The 21,121-nt window shown below is 41.0% G+C and overlaps 1 protein-coding gene across 1 annotated transcript in view; it reads right to left on the minus strand.

Moving 5' to 3' along the window:
* The window catches only part of LOC120547915 (calsyntenin-2-like), a 248,888-nt gene that overhangs the window by 144,614 nt on the left and 83,153 nt on the right, over positions 1-21,121 (minus strand). The window contains exon 2 of the mRNA XM_039783743.1: positions 9,483-9,605. Within this exon, the coding sequence (XP_039639677.1) occupies positions 9,483-9,605 (123 nt within the window). The remainder of the gene's footprint in view (positions 1-9,482; positions 9,606-21,121) is intronic.

Consider the following 21,121-nt stretch of genomic DNA (forward strand, 5'->3'; position numbering starts at 1 on the left):
GGCTGGGTATAAATCACAAATATTCAATACCAATACTAATACCGTGACTTTGATATGGGTTCCTAAATGATACTTTTTTCTATATCAAATTTTACAAAATAAAAATAAATGAAAACATTACACATTACGGCACAAATCTTTTTATTTATTTTTCTCTGTGCGTAACGTAGAGTTTTTCCTGCGTGTCTCTACAACGTGTAACGTTAGACAGCCAATCACAAACATTATTAGATCTTGGTAGAAGCATGCTGCATGCTTATTGGCTCACGGACGCTGATGAGATTTACTCCTGAGGTATTGAAATTGAGTATTGAAGGATGAGGCATTTGTTCGATACTTGATACTTTAGAGACAATTCAGTCGGTGCCTAAAAAGGATTGAATTTGGTACCCAGCCCTACTCAGAACTGATATTTGGTCCACTTTCTTGTTCATTTTTTTCTCCCAGAAGGAGCGACAGTTTGTTGAAACGTTAATTGAGGGCCTTGAGGCTTGAATGCGGCAAATATATTATAATTTGCATGTGAACACATGCACACCTGAACATTTGTCATCAGTGTCATCAGAGGTGTTCTCTGCACATTGTGCTCATTACATATGATCACACGTGGTACTTCTATTTAATATTCAGAGAAATGCAGCGACAGATGTACTGAAATATACCATATACATATATGGCAGCTCCAGAGTACAAGAGACCTTCAGTTAGCGGCTGTAGCAACTGGAATTCAGCCAGCTGAGCGCAAAATAATCTGCTCCTCGTCTTCCATAAAATCGAGGGCAGGATGTTGTGAGGTGGCTTTTCATTTTTTATTTTTTTTTTGTCAACAGTTTTTTCATGAGCAAAAGTTTAACCACAAAATCTAACTCTGGGCAGTTAAATGTGCATTGTAAAAAAATACTTTAAATGTTACTTTAAAAATAATTTTAAAAATTACTTTAAAAATTAATTTTAAAAATAATTTTAAAAATAATTTTAAAAATAATTTAAAAAATAATTTAAAAAATAATTTAAAAACGGGTTTGTATCGTTTTGGGAGTCTATGGTTATCGACTTATAATGTCGTTTAGGTATGAGGATGTGTTGCTTCCTTGGATTGCAGAAATTCAAAAGCAACAGAAGCAAAAGTATAGCCACTTTAGACATGGAGCCTCACAAATCAGTTTCTGATTTTAATAGCAGTGAATGCCTAAATTTGAAAGCAACTCAAGCATCTCTGCTTCTCAGTGCGATAAGGAGGTAGTTGACTGGAAATCCTGCCAAATGGCTTTCAAGAGAACCTAAAACATGTTCCTTTTCGCTTCCTTTAGAAAGAACAAATGAGTGAGTTGCGGCGCTAACCCTGCTTGCCCCCCTCTGCCAGTTCTGTATGTAACTCATCAAGAGACAAAAAAGCTAAAAGCCTTAAAAAAAATCTCATTACAAAGACTATTTTCCTCATCTGTGTGGTTCAGTGAGGAAGCAGATTGCATTTCAGTACTTCATTAATAAATGAGTATGTGAACAATGGCAGAGTGATGGCTCCATTGTCTTGAAGCCAAAGTCTGAGGCACTGTGAAGGCCAGAAGCAAGATAATCATTATGCTGCCTGTGCTTTTCAGTTCAAAAGTCTGCAGAAACAAGTTTGCATGAATAACAGTATCACTGAATAACACTGTGCTTGAGTTTGACTTTACAGCTTTGCTGTGTTAGCACTTGAGAGCCCATCTTGGACAAACTTTGTTCTGTCCACCTGTTTCTTATGAGCCCTTCATACACTCAGTCAAAAATAGATCTTATTAGATTGAACTCTTTCAAGAAGAAAGAGCTGTCATCTGTGGTAAAATGGTGCGTCTGCTGTGGACAGTGTGGAGTTTCTGGGAGGATAAAGGGCACAACGCTGGATGAAATCTGACAGGTGGAAATTAGTTGTGAAAAGATGAAATAAGAGTGTGATCACAGAGGAAGGAGAAAAGAAAGTGAGGACTTGTTCCAGGTCAAAATACAAGCAAAATGACTAAATGAGGAAGGAGGAGCTGAATTGCGGTGGGAAGAAAAGCCTGAACCGAAAAGCACAGACAGAATAAAGGCATCAGACAGCCTTGTTGTGGAAAGGTTATTTTTTCTGATAGACTATCTCTTTGCAATGTTATTTCAATCTGTTACTTTTTAATCACGGATTTAAGCAACAGCTTTGAAGTTGGGGATTTTGAGGGAACTGACAGCGGCACCTGCTGAAAAAAAAAAAAAAAAGGATAAAAATAATAGTAATACAAACTGTTGCCTTATTAAAAGCAGCCCCCTGGCTCCTCCAATTTGTAATTCAGCTCATGTAATGAGCTTTAAAAGGCACTAAGGGTCTCTCATCAGATAGCTTCTTCTTCAACTTCCCATCTATATTTTTCAATCGCAATAGGCTTGGATAAAAGTGACTTGTGGTTTTTATTTATACAGTTTGACAGAAGATAATTTAATTTTAGACTCCACATGTATGAGATCACCATGGGGCGTTTTGCATAACGTGACATTCTTCCTCTTGAAAATGATTAAACTGCAGGACACTGAGTTTAAATCCAGTGACAGCTTAACTGACTCAAGATTTATTTGTATCATACTAAGACTGAAATGCTTGATTTGCCCTGTCAACATGTACATGTTTTACAACTTACTTAAAAGCATTTTATAGTAAGCCATTATCTTGTATTTTACAGTTAGAGACACAGTGTTGACAGCCCCGGAGATGGACAGTTGGTTCAGCCATCTCCAGATGTCCGCTGCTGCCTCGGCAGGTTAGTCTGGCTATCACCAGACCAAGCTCAATCTTTTAAGACTGAACATTAGTCTGGGGAGTCTGCTCTGTATTTTCTACTGCACAAGAGGCGTGATCAACGGGCATAGTTCAAATGACTCTGTACGCAATTGGATAGTCCTTCAACCAATCAGACCAACGATCTGGGTGACGTAGCAGCTAGAGCGGCATCAACGGGTTGCTACGCTTCGGTGGCCGCTATGTTGAATGTAAACAAGAAGCTGCTTGGTCATTCTCTATCGTCATAGTGTTAAACCCGCCAATAGCACGCCAGGTGGATAAGCCAGTTTGTGATTGGTCCCCGCAAAATTGTAACGGAAGCAGGATAGATAATAATATATAATAATATCAAAGCCGGTCTACGGAAAGCCGTTCCACTCCCTATTCAGCCCCATTGTACCGAATTTGGTTGCAGTTCCACCAGAGTTCCACTGGGGGTGAGTGTAAATGAATGGGACTCTATGGAGCTAGACGGCTAAATGTGTCTCTTTCGCCTGATTGTTGTTGAGAAACCTCAGATTTGATTGTAGTTTTTGCAAGTTCAACATGGGTTATAGGTAGGATAATTGAATAAAGATTTTTTTTTGGGGGTTAGGTGTTGTTGCCATTGTAGTATTCTGCTAATGCATGCTGATTGGTCAGTGAAGGAGTGATTACGATCGGAGATCCCGCTTGACGGCATCCGAAGCAGAGCATGAATATCAGAGTGAATATTTCGGTGTGATCTTTAAAACATCAGCAAACCTCTTTCTAGCACATGTATTAACAGGGAGAGCCTTACTTATTAGCTGTGATGTCGATGCCTCGAGAGAAAAAAGGAAGCGACTCAGAGCTTGCCGTAAAGCAGTATCTCCGGCCGTATATGTGTATGACGTCATTGACATTTTAAAATGCTTTTTAGAACAAAAAAACGACTTTAAAAAAACCTAACACCCAGCAGTGTGTATTTTCTTAGCCTCCCCTTTTGAATGCAACATTGAAATTACTAGACAAAAAATTGTATCCAGAGAAAAGTGGATTTTGAGGGCTATAGCTCCATAGAGTCCCATTTATTCTGCACTGGCCTGTGAGCGCCCCCTATATGGAACTCTGGTGGAACTGCCACCATTTCAGAAGCCGGAAGTAACAAGGGTGTGGAACTTCTTCCTATATTAGAAATTCTTTGATAATATACAGGTTTCCAGCCTGAGCTGCAGGGCGAAATCAAATCGCCGGCAGATCAGGCTGGGTTTACCCAATCTATCGGCAGGAAGTAAAACAGACGGACCGCAGGCTTTTTGCTGCCCGCCGCTGATTCGGGTAATGCTATTTTGTTGTATGGTGTCATAGCAACGACTACGTCTCACAGCACGCTGACGGAGTATTTCCGGTTCAGAATCAACTCCCTCGGAGTGGGGGGGCAGTTGAAACATGCGCAGACGCCTAAACAGATCATAGCCTGGTTAAGGTGTATACATGCAGGGATACTCCAGTTACTAAAGGAGTTCTCTACCTCTGTTAACCGGGTTATAAGAACTCCGATTATAACCGAGGGTAAGGTGTTTACACGTCGTTTAAAAAATCGGTTTATGGCCTAAACCCGAATATAATCGTTTTTTAAAACTGCATGTAAACACACTCATTGACTGTAGCCCTAACCTTTATCCTCTCTACTCATGATGTTGTTTATCTCACTTATACATGTTTATCCCATCTGCGAGCCACTCAACATATCACCTTTCAACAAACCCTTCTCATTCCACTCTTGTTTAACACATCACAGTGTTCAAGCTTCTCCACCTACACACTGCACTGAGCTCACTGCTACCGTGCTAATGAGATACATTTCATAATTAGCTTGAGATCTGTTTCCCAATCAGTGAGAAGCTAATTAATCACAGAAAATAAGCCAACCTGTATGATTGGTTACTCATGTCTATTTACCATTTATGGCAGTGAATGACGGTATGGTATCGCCCGCTGTTTTCCCAGTAATTGAAAGCTGTTGGATTATCAGAAAAGTGCCAAGGTCAGAGATAATTGATGTTTAGTAATGTCTAGAGAGGTACAGTTTGATGAAATTTGAATTCAGAGACATAGTTTATTCAGACATCAAATGAGACAGCAGGAAAAGGCTGATTCCTGCTGTCAGTCTGACTTGTTATTTGCGGTGAATGATTGCAGAACACAGACGGAAATAAAAAGTAAGTCCGCCCTTATTCAGTTTGAGAAAAAAAGCAAACTGCATATGATGCATCAAAGCCAACATAAAGGGTGAAACATATCATGTATGCAGAGTGTGTATGTGTATGTGTGTGTGTGTGTGTGTGTGTGTGTGTGTGTGTGTGTGTGTGTGTGTGTGTGTGTGTGTGTGTGTGTGTGTGTGTGTGTGTGTGTGTATGGCACACTGAGGTCATGTGAACCTGTCTAAACTGCCAGCACTGTTGACTGAGCAGTGTATGCATACCTGGGTCACTGGTGAGATATTAGCTGGGCGTTAAAGCAAAAGCGACAGGGCTATGGGGACCAGTTAAAATAAAGGATTTGACACATAAATATGTGGCATGACAACTACGGTATACAAATATGCATGGGTGTCTGTGTGTGCTGGCAATGGAAAACCAGAAGTGACTGATAAACAGCTGACCCATGTTCAGCACAACTTTTGCCCATTTACCTTGTTAACCCTGCACTTTGGAAGCCCACTCATTACGATGGTAGAAGTGTCCTAAAAGGCCACTTCATTTTAATAAGCTAACGGACCACTGAACTGGTCTCCCTTATTATACACTAATAGGAAGTCCATGCACTTGAAAAGGCAGCAAAGTGAATACTTCAGAGTGTACTTTACATTCGTACATCAATAATGTTTAACTGCCGTCAACCAAAGTGACTTACAGTTGGCACAACTGAATAACTTTGAATTCACAGATCACTAGTAGTAATGCTATTCATCACATTGATTTGATGCTCCAAATCAACACACTTCAAAATGCAGAGATGGGGAGAAGTGCCAACCTCTGTACTTATGATTTGAAGATTCTCCTCTCTACCATCTGAGCTAAAGCCGTCACTTGTGAATACCTTTGATTCCATCTTAACCACATTAAACCTCCCTTGAGTGATGCAGCCATTCCATTACTCATATCTAAGTAGATGCAAATGAATCATCTAATACTTGTTTGTAGCTTCCATCAAGACAAGTGTTGTGGCAATTTGTTTGGGACAAACCTAACTAATAGAAATGTATTACAGATGGGACAACTGCACCACACCAAAACCCAAGACCTGTGATCTTCCAAAATGACACCTTTAATTAAAAGCAAGCAGTGTTGTGCCTGAACACTTTAATTGAACGATAGTTCATGAACTCGTTCATATTTTGGGCGAACGTGAACTGAACGTACAGTATTACTGCCTGATGAACGTTACTGTGAACTTGTTCATTCTGGGGTCTGTGAACGGCACGCTCTCTCAGTTTAACTTCGTTTAATAGGGTGCCAGATTTCTATAGAGCCTTCCAGGCGAAAACCTGGCTAAAACACACCGTAAACAGGCCTTAATATTTAACGGAAAAAACACACAATCTGGCAACACCAGCCACAAGTGTCGCACCGCCGCATGCGTCATCAAAACAAAAAGCAATATGGAGGCGACGAAGCAGAAAGGAGGCGTCGTATGATCATTTAAACCAGTTTTATGACAAGGTCGGTGAGGATGGGAAAAATCTTACGTTTCTGTGCAAACTTTGCCCGCCAGCTTTCAAAAAGAAAATCCACACTTCAGTCACATCCACAGCATACCTGAAACGGCACATTGAACTGAAGCAACATATGGAAAAAAAAGAACTATGAACTAGTTCATTTTTGGAACTGTGAACTTTTAAGTATGAACTATGAACTGAACTAGTTCATTTTAAAATTTGTGAACTGAACTTTGAACTAGTTCATGTAGAAAGTGAACCTTCCCAACACTGAAAGCAAGTACATATGTATATGTTCCAGGCAAGTATCCCTTGGTATACCATATAACGGTCAGTGCCAAAGGAGGATTATAGTGTTCCCTTTATGTAGAGAGGCGAAAAGTAAAAGAAACAACATAGTTCGTACAGCATGTTGTCCAACCACGTCAGAAGGATAGCTGTTCCAAACAGCCAAACCTGAAGTCAGAGTGAAAACACTCACTGTGACTGTCGGATTGGTGGTTTTGGAAACCAACAGAGAGTGTCGGATGCAGCCCCCCCAACTCTGTTGTCGGAATGATGTTGAGAGAAGGGATTTCAGAAGCTGTGTGACAATTTGAAAAGAACTTTGGCATACTGATGCCATATGGGTGTGGAGGTTGGGCTAGTGGGCATTTCATACCGGGCACTGGAGTTCCCATCAAAGAACTTTTTTTTAAATCATAATGGTGAACTTTGGACAATATTAACTAAGTGTTGTTGCCATGCACATTGTGGTTGCCATGCACGGATATTGCAGAAATGACTAATTTAAATAAAGATTGGCAATGAAGTTCAAAAACCTTACTATTACTGTAAACCTAAGCTGTGGTTTTGCAGAAATGCCTGATATCAACACACTGTCTGGTGACAGCACTTTTTCTGTACCATATAAGGCCCAGGTTTACCATGTTGAAGCATTACTTTGGTACTTTTCTGCACAGTTTCAACTACACACTCCATGTATAGCTGTCACTGGAATGGAAACATTCAAGTTAATGACTGACTGAGTTTGTGTTGGCACTTATGTGTTGTGACAGACACAAGCAGTTTTGTATATACGTGTAACTCACTTCATGAATTGAAAAAAGGTATAGCAGAAAGCTTAAGATATACAAATCAAAGGGTGTTTCCGTGATGATGCTATCTGTCACATATATCTGTTTGTATCACCTACCCTTTTACATTTTTATTTTTTTGAGGGTGAGACGCCTGCACTTTGTCAGATATAGCAATGCGTAAAACAATGAGTCTATATCAGTGTGCTTCACTCTTCCTGACAAGCTGTCTGTGTGATTTTGAAGCTTGTAGCTGCGGTTATGGTTGATGTCATTCTTAGCCAGCTTTCAGGCACAGCAGTGCTACTTTTCCTGTTCTTCCAGACCAGTGAGTGTGTGGTGACTATTGCACCCTGCTTAGCAGTCCGAGAGGATTACTGAACAGGTTTGGAGTGATGTAAAATAAATACTTTGGGTATTGCTGGCTTCTTGGTATTCTCCTACCAAATTAAACCAAGTTGCTTAAAGGCAGGCAATGATGGAAATGTGAATGTGCTGAAGCAGATGGTGATTTTACAAGCTTATAAACAAAGGAGTTTGTTGGTGTTACAATTCAACAGCATGACCACAGTCAGTCAGACATTGTGTGTCTGTGTCTTAGATGTACTGTAATTAAAACCTTGGCTGGCCAACGGGTTGCTGCTGTTGACGCTAAAGTGCTACTTGTGCACTGCCCTGCCACGTTGACCCGGGAATTTGTTGGAAAAAAAGCAGATAGAGGGATAACTGTCTCTGCCCTGTGTCTGACTGGTTCGACACCACTGCTTGAAGAGGTAGAGAAAAAAGGGTGACTGCTGCAGTGTGTGTGTGCGTGTGTGTGTGAGGGGTGGGGGGCTGTGGTGGGTAGTAGATGAGGGGACACAGGGAGGGAGTTGAGATAAATATGTGGGAAGTGATGAGAGGAAACGAGAGAAATGTAAACTGATAGAAATCAGGGGCAAGAGAAGAAGACTGGTGATGCTAATGTTGCTTGTTTATTAATCATTTAGTGACAAATCTCTCTCAGTACCCTCACTTTTGAACTCTAGGAATACCATGTGCTCTGCCTGCTGTGTATGTGTATGTACTTTGCCGTTTTGTGGCTGTCAGTCTATCGAGAGCCAGAGGACATATGCTGGTCAGCCAGTTACCCTCCCAACTGTCTCATCATTTTCTCTCTTTCTCCCTGTAGGGTGGCCATTACTGTGAGCCCCCTCAGGCCATGCCAAAGCACACACACACAAACACACACATGCACACACTGTAGCAAACAATAGGAAAATGTTTTACTAAGCATACACACATGCACTCTTGCACACAGACACACTCTCGTTTCATCCATCAGTCCAGCCCAGCTCAAGGGCCTTGGTGAGTGGGCTCCAGCCCCACGCAATAACCCCATGCTAGGGCCTTGGCCACATTAGCACCCTGGCGGGGGATAGGCTGGCTGCGCTCGCCAACAGCCTGCAGCTAACGTCCTCCCACAAGAGCTGGCACCCTTTAGACGAGCTGGAATGGTCACAAAGTGGGAAGAATCTAATCCGGTTTGACTCTCTCTTTTTTTTGCAGTGTTCTCAGCCACCATAAGGGCTTATTTAGGCCACTTTCCACTTCAATAAATATGAAATATGAGTCATGTGTATGAAGTGTGATCACTGGGAATTATTGAATTAAATGGTTGCAGCACAGAGCAGGGTTAACAATAAGAAAAAAAGCTTTGATTCAGCAGTTATAGTACAGTACATGAAGCCAATTTAAACCCCTTCAAGGTGATATCACATGGCAGCTTTTATGGTGTATATCCTTAGTGTAGGTATAGCCTGCAGCTATGCTTCCCTGTATGAATTAACACCTGAGTCCTCTTTGACTGCCTACATTTGGTTTGAGTTAGCAGCCTCCACCCCTGTTGCAATGATCACCCTTCAGTTGACTGCCGTTAGGTTGAAATGTATCATACCTGCGTAGGGGATGGGAGCGTCTTTGTCCAGGGCCACCAGAGGAGGATCTAGCAGAACAACATCAGTGTTTTCAGTGATCACCCCATGGTATGATGTTTCAATCCAAGGTTTGTGCTTATTTACTGTGGAGACAGAAAGCAAAGTGTGAGATGAAATGAAATACTTCTGCTACCATGCTAAGATAAACTGTAGATTTTCAATTTCCTTTCACCTGAGAAACTGTCCATGTATGAACAATTTAACTTTAACATACACAAACAGACAAATACAGTGTAATGCGGCATGTAACACATGCACATTTTATTCTGTTCTTGGCAAAGCTCCTCCAGCCTCACTTTCTACGAGACATTCTTATTTTGGTAATCTCCCCCGCAACCCCTTTTCTCTCTTTTGTTCGTTTCTTCCTTCAAACATTCCCTGCAGGTTTCAAAGCACAGTGCCATGCTTGATCAATGGCCACCAATGCACTGCCAGCAGAAAACTGTATCCAAGGCCAAGTCAAAACAAAGTTCATGAGGGCCTGATTGTAAGGGCCATAATTGAATAACGGCCCCCTGGGCTGTGTGTGGCACCGTGCCGACCCACTTGTCATTTTGTTTACATTTGTTACGGTCAAAAAAAAAAGTACTTCCTAGTGCTTTTTATCTGGGTCAGAAAAAGCCACACATTAGGTTTTGTATGCTTTCAGTTCAAGCTGGTGGACTGAACATGAAACAAAGCAAGGCTGTAATTTGAGGCCCTCTGAGAAACTCTGCTTTTAAAAGAAAACACATTATGTGGTTAAATGGAGAATGAAGTGCATATGCAACAATTACTCTCTATTCAGCGAATGGAAAACCAAAGAAAGAGGACTCTTTCTAAGTGCTAATCAAGCTAACATTGCAGACCACTTCATCACTGAATGTCAGTAGAAGCCACTTGGCAATGCTAAAATGTTACTTTCCAAACAATACAGACATCATAATCTATAATGTGAGTGCACAAAGAAGATTGCAATTACATTTATTTTCATTACTTGCATACAGTATTTATGTGATTATCTGTTTTCACGGCAATTCAAATGTAGTTAAAAAACACTCCTAAACCAGGGGTACTTGTACCCAGGGGGTACTTCTGCACTTGCTCTGGGATACATGGAAAAATGGTAAATCCTGATTTGATTAAAAATATATATTGACATATCTGTAGTTAGGAGGAAACAAATATCCAAATGAGTATTATGCTTATTGTATTATAATATCTTAAGTACATTTATTGTCACAATAACCAGTAGGCTAAGTTACCAGTTACAACAGGCACACCACACACCTCCCACCAACACACTTTACGGCCATGTTTTGGTACTAAGAGTGCATGAAAAATAGTTAGCAAGCTTGCAGCGAAGTCAAAGTAGTTAGCTAAAAGTAATAGATGCATGGTTTAAAGGTGCTCTAAGTGATGTGACGCATTTTTTAGGCTACATTTTTCATCACATACAGCAAACATCTCCTCAATATTCGCTAGCTTCCAGCCAATAACCGACAAGAAGGAGTTGGTTGAGTCATGAATACGCATTGTGGAAGTAGCCTACGTGCTAACGCTGCTGCAGTGATGGCTCAACCAGCTCCTTCTTGTTGGCTATTGGCTGGAACACTGTTTGTTATGGTTCGTTGTGCAGTTTGTTTTTGTCGCCGTTTGTGGAGCCTGAGTTGTCTACAGAGACCGCGTTTTTTACAGTGTGTTCAGGGGACAGGCAGCTAGCCGATAGCGAGGAGATGTCTGCTGTATGTGACGAAAAATGTTGTAGCCTAAAAAACGCGTCACATCACTTAGAGCACCTTTAAATAGTAAATGCTGTCTTCTTCCTTCTTTCTTTTACTGGAAAAACAAAATACGTTTGGCAGTTAGTAGGCCTATGTCAGTCAGAACACACTGTAACTGTACCAAAAAGATAAAGGAAAAAAACTTGATTGATTTTAGCACAAGTTGTGTAATTATCTTTTGGAGGACTTTGGGTAGCCGCAAAATGCTTATGAGACCTGGGGAAAACATGTTAACACTACAGGGAGGCATATTCACAAGTGTCAGCCCAGAAAGCATCGCTAACAGCTCTGATATAGTCAGTGGAGATCATTTACAGGGGCAGAGAGATGGGGACACATCATTTTATTAGATGATAAATATGCATGAGTTTGCTAAAATGATACTGGATTTCAACTTTAAATGTCATTGTGGGAATGGATAGCTTGCTGACACTGCTGTGCAGGAATTTAAAAGGGAAACACGATTTGTATGGGTCATCCCTGTCACTGCCGAAGCTTCGGCAAAGAGAGACAAACCTGTGAATTGTGATGCAGGTACAGACTAATTAGCAGAAATAATTAGTAGAAAATTAGAATTATACAGTTCTACAAACCAAATCACCTACTCTTTCAGGAGAGGAAGTGTGTTATCATATGAGAACAGTGGCAAATTTGAAAGAAAATAAAATGGCTAATATCCTCTTCCAACTTGGGACAAGTTCATAACCCCAATAAATGTGTAATACAGGCTATAACACTGTTTGAGCACAGTGCGTGACAGCTAATGAGGAGTCTGGAGAACGAGAAGAGGCTTGTCCTCAAATTTATATTCAGTCCTCTCACAGCTAAGGAGTCTTATTGACCTTTAAATCCTTGATGTCGCCGTTTGTGCCGCTCACCGTGACTACTTAGCAGTGCCAGGCTGACCTAAATGTTCCGTTATCAACATTGCCAAAATGTTCTATTGTCAGAGCACAAAGCGATCCAGCTACAACGCTATGATATACAGCAGTGAAAATGGAGGCTTTCTCTTGTCATAAGATACGCAACATACATAACACAAGTGGCAGACAACAGAACATCACAATTTAGTCTGATGATATCTCCCTGCTGGTGACCTTTATGATATCACCAGTACACAAGATGGAGTGCATCTTTCCATCAGTCAGCCTGGCCAAGCTGTGCTGCCGCTGCGGGTTGATGATGTCTCAGAGCCTTGCCTTTTTCTCTGTGTGTGTGGGATGGAATGTTTTTTCACCAGGAGTGATGAGGGCATTAAAGGAGCGTCCACCTCCAGTAATAGCAGCCGCATCTAGATGCCACCTACATGTCAACCCCACCCCCAATCCACATCTGCAGCACATCTGATCACTGGTGAGAAATATGACACTGTCTTAATAGAATGGGATTCATGCATTGACAGCTTGAGACATTAACACAAAACAGATAGATACGCTCCTCTTTTTTTAGGCTATCATAGGGTGGAACAGAGAGATCATCAGTTGCAGAGATTCCCAGGGGAAACATTGAGGTCGCTTACCACAATCAAACCCATGGCTGCCATTGCTAATGCCTTGACACTAAGCGATTAGCTACATATTCCTCCATGGCAACTTGAATCAAAACTCAACACGGTTAATCCCCTAATCAATATGAAGGGAACATGACACTCCACACAGCCACATTTGTCAGCATCATTTCACTCTGCAGGTAGAGTCAGAAGAAGCACTTCTCTGAGTTGTTCTCTTTGCAAAGTCTTCAAGCCTTTGTGCGCTAACAACACACACCAATGAGAAAAGGTGTCTTTTTGGCATTTTGATTGAACTGTGTGGTGTTTCAGACAGCCTCTAATAGAATGTGGGTTAAAAAAACAGCAAACACACACACACACACACACACACACATACACACACACACACACACACACACACCTGAAAAAAAAAAAATCCTGAGCTGCTCTCCATGTAACCCCAATTTTTAAAAGCAAAGACCTTCATTGGCTACTTAAAGCATTCAGTAAACAGCATACAATAACCTTTGTTTGTGAATGGAGGAAGGCCGATTTGCCAGCGTCTTATGAAAATGACAAGCTGAGATGCAAGGGCTTTTTACATCTTCAGGACAAAACAGGAATCAAATGCACCATGTTCTCTTTCATGTGTTAACAAGCAGAGGAAACTGCTCATACGAGATTGTTGTGTTTGCTTTTTCAGACCTGAGCTGGGATTCAAATACCATGACCTTTCGCCACTGTGTCACACAGGGGGAAAGCAGCAGGGTGAATTCTGTTAACTGGCTTCAAGGCAGACTAGACAAAAATCCTTTTACTTTGTATACTATCTCTCAGAAAGCTGCAAACCTTATTTAAACCATTATTTTTTTAATGAAAAGCAACTCGTTCCACCTTTTCCTGCTTACATCTGTTCTATATTTTCTGGCAGATTTATGGCAACTAAATAAATTGCATTACTCATACGTTTTAATAATAACCACTTCCTTGTAATTTTGTCTTTTCACAAATGAGTGAAGCTAAAGGCCACAGACTTATTTTTGTTCTTCAAATCAATTTAATTACAGGGGTTGAGGGATACAGTTATCAAACCTGTACAGGCTAATATAATCAGGGGGTGTGACAGCTGAAAGGTGAACGCTGGAGCTTGGCTGCCCTTTACTGCTTGCTGCCGGTCAGCCTGACTATCTCCCTCCGCCATTTCAGTGCCAATTAAGCCAAGACTCGTGAAGTTCACTTGAGACTCTGAGCATGGCAGAGGCGTTATAACGGCTGATTAATCTCTGACCAGGCAACGGTGCACCACCGTAACTGTGTTGGCAGGTGCCGCCAATCTAAACACGACCCAGGGGGACAGGGGAGGAAGAGAAACAGTTGTAATTAAAAAGAACTCTGTAGGAAATTAAACTCTGATTGATAAGGTCAACAAAAGGGGCTGTGATGAATACATCAGCATAATGAAAAGTAAACGTAGCAGAGACAGTAAGCCATTACAGTAACGAACATGCAATTACAGCTACACAGCAAACTGGGAGCTCATGCCAGCTTGGAGAGGCTCAGAGATGCCCATCAACGGGTCACGGCAAATTATTGAGAAACATCCCCGTTCTGTCAATGTCAACGGGGTGTCGCAGCCTTTTTTCTTTCCCCTCAACCACTCCATTGTTACAGTGATCCATGTCTTCTTTGAACCTTGGAGATCTTTGCAAACTTTAATCTTCTTTGCACTCAGTACACTGGCTTTGCGCATCACAGAGCAAACTGACAGAAACCATCTGGCAGGAGGGGACCTTATTAAATATAAAAGCTTCTAAGTAGATTTCTCATCTAGATACATTGAGTCCTCTAGTTCCTGAACACTGATTTTGACTTGAGAGACTAAAATGTGACGTGTAGTCTGCAAACTAATAAAACTAACAGTTTGCATAAAATGTATATTTAGACTGCTAATTTATAAAATATATTAGCTGAGGCGAAGATAATATCTACACATCTTCATAGATATTAAAAGGGAGTACTGCAGTGATTAAGTATTGCACTTACATAGAGTTGAGTGACTGACAAGAGACAGATAAAAGAAATCGCAGCAGCAGAAGCCAAGATGTCCTGACTTTTAGCCTCTAGTATGAGTCAACCTCCAAGACACACTGGATCCTACAATTCCCATATTGCAACGCAATAGTGTCTTTTGTCAGACCCTCCTGCTAAATGCCTAAATCTTTTACAGTGCATGCCCTCAGTTAGTAAAACATGCTTTTTAATAATTGAAATTTCAAGCCCAATCCAAAATATCCCTGATGACATCATCAATCTAGGAAATCATTTTTTTTTTTTCTCGTTTCCCCTTCAAATGACATAATATGAACAGGATTTACAAAAAGTTATTAACGTAACGTATTGAATAAAATCAGGGATACATACTGTAATGACACTAAAGGAACAGCAATGTCAGCTTATTTAATTTGAATCAGTGAATCACATAATAAGAAAAACGGTAGAACTTGAAAATAAACTATTTGAATTTTTCCATCACAGCCATGTTTGCAAAGTTAAATACAACAAGGGAACCAAAGTGAGGATCAAACTACAACAGCTGCCAAGCTCAACAAAACAAATATGAGAAAGGCTTTTTGTGCTTGGGTAGAATACAAGCAACTTCATTATTCAGTCAGAGCAGCAAAGGAAACTGTGTTCCTGCCAAAACACCTGGGTCACACTGAGGCTGCCCCTCCACAGTCCCTCTCAGACAGTGACACCCTGACCTCTGCTGTGCTCTTTACAAAGCTCCTTCTGCTGCCGTCTCATCTCAGAACAGAGTCGGGAGGACATGCAGTGGAAACTAAACTTCACACTTTCACACCATCTAAAAAAACATCTCATGTCCTCTGGGATGTTATTGAAAATCATGACTTGGCCTGAAACAAATTCACCTGTTGGCCCCTGTTTGGCCTTTTGTGGCTGTTATGTTTGGATTTAGTTTCTTGAGATTATGAGCTGTCCATAGCCCTGGGCAGGGTGAGATAAAACAGGATCACACAGAGCTTTTCGAGGTTTGTTGAGAGTGGAATAACCTAACAATTCAGAGGCTGCCCTGCATTGTCCTAGGTGTGCGTGGGTGTGTGTGTGTGCGTGTGTGCGTGTGTAGGTGTGTAAAACATTCTAAGCCTGTGCATGTCTCTCTGTATGTGTGTTTGTGCTGCTTTTGTGGCACAAAAGCATTGTGAGCATTGAGCATTGTGGCTATGATCCCAGCGCCTGGTGCCTGGTGTGTGTGTGTGTGTGTGTGTGTGTGTGTGTGTGTGTGTGTGTGTGTGTGTGTGTGTGCGTGTGTGTGTGTGTGTGTGCGTGTGTGGTAGCACTTGGCAGGGCTGTGAGGGAGGTTCAACGGCCAGCTGGTGAGTGGAGCAGTGTAGCAACAGGACCCCACAGCCTCTGGGTGCAGACGCCACCCTGCGAAAACCACCCAAGGAGTGCTCTGACTACAGTAAACAAAACACACAAAAGCTCAAGCTTATTTTGTAGACAAAAAATCGTGCGTTTATGGCACTACACAGATGGAAAGACAACACTGAGAGGAAGCCAGTTCTGCCACACGTATCAAAGATCAGCTTTATTTGCAACTCAGTGAACAATGGCATTTTTGTTTTGACATTTCTACCCCTCAACATTGTCCCTGTAGCAAAATGATAGAGCCCAGCCATAGGTCAGGCTTTTATCATGGGCTTGTTTTCCATCCACCTTGGATGAAGTGCAAACCCCAACCTCTGGAGTGAGAATACACAAGCAAAGAAGAACTGGAGGAAGAGAGAAGAATGGAAAAAAGCGTTATACAAATTGTCAAAGTTTGCCTCTGTGCCGTAAGCGAATGTGCAGCGGTGTTACTGTATGTGTTGCTTTTACTTTCAGATGGGGACCTATTAACCTGCAGAGATAGGGAAAAGGCTGACTGCACAGTCACCCTGTTGCTCCGCTACCCCCCAGTGCCCCTGGGGAAGAGCGAGAAAAAGAGAGAGACGTAGGCGTGTTATGCATCTAAAAAAACTAAAAGCATCCATCCAAATGACCAAGAGTGGATGTATAAGAGCTGAAAATGCACTTTTGGTGCCATTACCCCCAGCTATCATGACCACTCTTTATCAACTAGCTTCACAGCCACAAATGTTCCCTCTGTGCGTCATATGAGAGCCATTATCATGGTCCATTATTGCAGTATATGTGCAATTTGAGATATGGCATTTACAGCCTCTTGCCTTTCCCACACACACATGCAGGAGCATGTCAAGAGATACACTAACGTACATTTACCTCAAAATCCAGATATTTAGAACTATTTGTACAGCATATCTTAACTCTATTCAGGGCTTTGACAATACACCAACTAATTGTATTACGAATATCACTTGTTACATGATTAGATAGTAACATCCCTGTCCTGCCTACCTTAGCTTTGTAGGCAGGATTGTAGCATTTTCAACCAGGAAAACAGACGTCAATAAGCATGGTCAGAGGTCCAAGAGACTTAGGCCCAATGTACCCCTTAACCCCTAAGCACTGATCCCTCACAGACTTTACTCATCATTCCCTGTGACATCATCGTTTGAGTGCAGGAGGGAGTGAGGTCTCCGAATGCAGTTCGATGAAAGGGACAGAGACATTTTTATGCACAGTAAAGTGTGAGGCTGATATATCAGACTTTTTAAATAGTTTAATGTAGAGGAGGGCTTGTTATTTGCTTTCTGTTGATAATTACAAACAGGACTAAACAGTGTATCATCATATGGCATCGTAAGACAAACAACTGCACATAAATGTGTGATTGTAATTAAAAGGAAAATGCCATCCTGATGGCTCAAGTCATTACACAAACATAACTGGCCTTAAACATTTCAACCCATGGTGTGTTCCAAAACTAATTGAAGATTTAGCCTACTCTTTGAGTACCTGAAAAAATGTTCAATGTTTTTTTTTTTTTTCTGATTTCTTTTTCGATCCACAGAGCTGGCTGTGTAGTGTAGCATTTAACATTTCACAAAGGTGGACTTGAACCAGAAGGGATGTTGCAGTTATAGGTAAACATCGAACACCCTCACCACTTGTATTCTTTGATTTTTAGGATGTCTGTCTTGAGTGTTTAGAACTTTTTCAAGTGCAATTTATTTTGCAATATTTTAGGTGTTTTTTTTTTTTATTCATAAATTGTGCATTACGGAAACGTACGTATAGGGAAGGAACTTAAGATGTAGAAAATCCTGAGTATAACATGGCCACAGATAAACATTCCTGCTGATTCAAACAACTTTGACTCTCTCTTGCTACACAAGTCTCTTATGTGCAGACGGCCTAAAGTGTGAACTGTGAGTGTGTCTGTGTGTTGAACAAGGAGTCAGCGTAAGAGAGAAGTTCTCAGATCTGGCCAGTTTATGTGGCGCCTCAGGCCAGCTGTGAAACAGGGGGTTGAAAACACTTTGAGCAAATAAAAGTATCCGCGGTGTAATCCTTTTAGAATGGCTGGGCTTTTGAAGTGAAGGCCACCGTCTTATGGAACAGAAGGTGGACTATGCACAGTAATCTCGTTTAAGAAGTGTGTGTGTGGCTGCATGTGTATGTGTGTGATGCACCGCCATTGAGACGCTACACTTTACACCTACAGCAGCCTGACCTTGGGAACAATTTGTCCTCATGTCTGTTCTTATATATATTTAGTCCTTATCTGTCTTTTCTCCTTTCTTTTTCTATTGATCTTTTTTTTTTTTTTTACTTTCAATTTCTTCTGCACAGCCTTTCATCACTCAAATACATCCAATCAAATGCTCACTTTTATCTGGTCAGTCACTCTTTTCATCTTAAACGCCTATATACCATGGACACGTGATCCTTTTCTCCCACACACACACACACACACACACACACACACACACACACACACACACACACACACACACACACACACACACACACACACACACACACACACACACACACACACACACACACACAGCTCTCCACAGCACTTAGTCCCCTGTGCTCCTAAGAGTGTGTTAGTGATTTCTTCTAGCAGTCTATTTCATTTTGCCTCTCTCTATCTTTCTCATATCACTCTAAACATCGAAGGCAAGTGGGCAAGGAGGTGTGATGAGAGGAAGAGAGTATCTCTACTGGGACTGTCTTTGGGCCTCTGCTTAACACACACATCCGTGCACACACACAACTGGTTCATCTCACCTCACCCTGGGGGGATGGAAAGAAAGAGCATGCAAACTAAACTAAAACTTGTAATTTCCCCTTCTCCCCGGATGTCACTTATTTCCCCAAATAGAAAATTCAGATGAGAGCACAGAAACAAAGGAAGTGAGGAGGACCATGAGGTTACAGGAAGAAATAAGTTCCAGTGTAATGATAATGATTGTGGGATTTGTGGGACACACCAAAATACAGAGAGGGAGTTCATCTGTACTGGTGTTACCTTTGGCAATTGTGACGTATATGAAAGTGTGATAACAACAAGGCACAATTACTCCTCTATGTGTCAGACAGTTTCCATTGTCACAGAGGGTGGTTGGTTATAAAGAAATATAGTTGATGAATATGGTTTCCCACCTTAAAGTAACCATATGTAACTTTTAAATGTTTCTGAAACTGTGTACTTTTTCATCTGATGATCATAAATGACCTGTAACAGCAAACGAGACTAACAGTGAAATGAAGGCTACTTTTTATAGTTTTTATTAAAGCCTCTGTCGGTCCAATTTTTCCCGCAAAGTCACAAAATGATTTGCGGCAGGTAGACTACAGAGCACACATTCTGATGGGTCAGCAGAAAAGCCTGTGTTATTGTATCCAGCCAGGTAAAGGGTAGCAGGAGATTTATTTATATAAGCCTAATTGTATTCTAATTTTATTTTATTTTAGAAGTTATCTGCTGTAGTTATGGCTGATACTGGGGCAGGGTCATCACAGAAAAGAAGGAAATTAAAAGAACAACTTAAAGCTTAAAAGGAAAGTGACAGGCGAAGGGCAAAAAATCGGCGTGACACTCGTCGGGCTTTCAACAGATGGAGACAATTACGGGATTGTAAATGATTCAAAAACATCACCGAATTGGCCCTCAGGTATGTAATATGTCTATTTCATTCATACAATAACTTTACAATGCGTGATGTGGTTGTAGCCTACGTCAGAAGCCTACATTAAATTACGTCCCCCTTCTATTAAGCGCCTGGTTTTAATTCATTTTCAGTCTGTGTTTGTGTTGGCCTACTATTTTCTTTTCACTTGTCCCCCAGTAGTCGTGTAAAGCATCCGTGGGTTTCATGAAATTCGCTATATAAAGCTAAGTTATTAGTACGTTGGTTGCTACAACAATCTCTTAGTGCTTTGGCTCGTGACAAAGTGACAGTGATACCCGGTTTAGCTCACGATACCACCAAAGTAGGCTAAGTTACCGTACGCAACACTGGAAATGCAACAATGCATCTGTAATGTATTCTCTTATTGTAAATGAATGATTATCTGTCTGAGCAAAACATTCATTGCAAATACATGACCTCCCCGTAAAGCTAACTCAGTAATACAGCACCGTAAAGAAAAGACCTTTACGACAGCAGGGGTGGTAAAAACACTACCGCTTTTGTCCAAAGCGGCCGCTAGAATCAACAATGGTAATGGTTAAAAGATGAGTTTCATTTCAGCCCGTTTGTCTGAATTGTGATGGCTCAGTAAAAATGTATATTGATGGAATCAAGTAGCCATCCTTGTACTTTCAATAAAATAGGGATGAGTCCTTCTTCAACAGTCTCTTGATGGAAACTCTATATATTTAAAGTCTAAAGAATCTGATTAAAAGTAAGTTTTCATACTTTGGATATCAACTTTGGTTATTAGTATCAAACACCTGCTGCCTTTTGCACCAACTTAACACAAGTTTAGTTTAAAGCCAACACCAATGTCTCGTAACTAGCACAACATATATAACAACACATACAATGTGTTTGTCCGTTTACCTCAATAATAACTTAAACATTATTTATCAATATTTTCTGTTGTACTTGATTGTCTGATTTTTTTAATACTAAGGTGAAAATGACTATATCCCATTTGACTATGGGCATAAATAATAACATCAACAATAGTATTTATTTAGAAAATAAAGCCAAAGTCAACACAAACAATTATAACTTTCTGTTGCCAGTAGTGCCAGAGGCGGTTATCTAGCTTAACTGTACATCACTTTCTCTGCAGGCTGTTGCATACCCTGCACAGATAGTGATCTGGCTTTAGCTTTATTATGTGTAGATTGTTGGCTCCTTAATTGGGCTAAAGCCATCAATAATGAAAAAAGTAGCCAAGG

The sequence above is a fragment of the Perca fluviatilis genome, chromosome 2 (genome assembly GCF_010015445.1).
Source record: "Perca fluviatilis chromosome 2, GENO_Pfluv_1.0, whole genome shotgun sequence".
Lineage (NCBI taxonomy): Eukaryota > Metazoa > Chordata > Actinopteri > Perciformes > Percidae > Perca > Perca fluviatilis.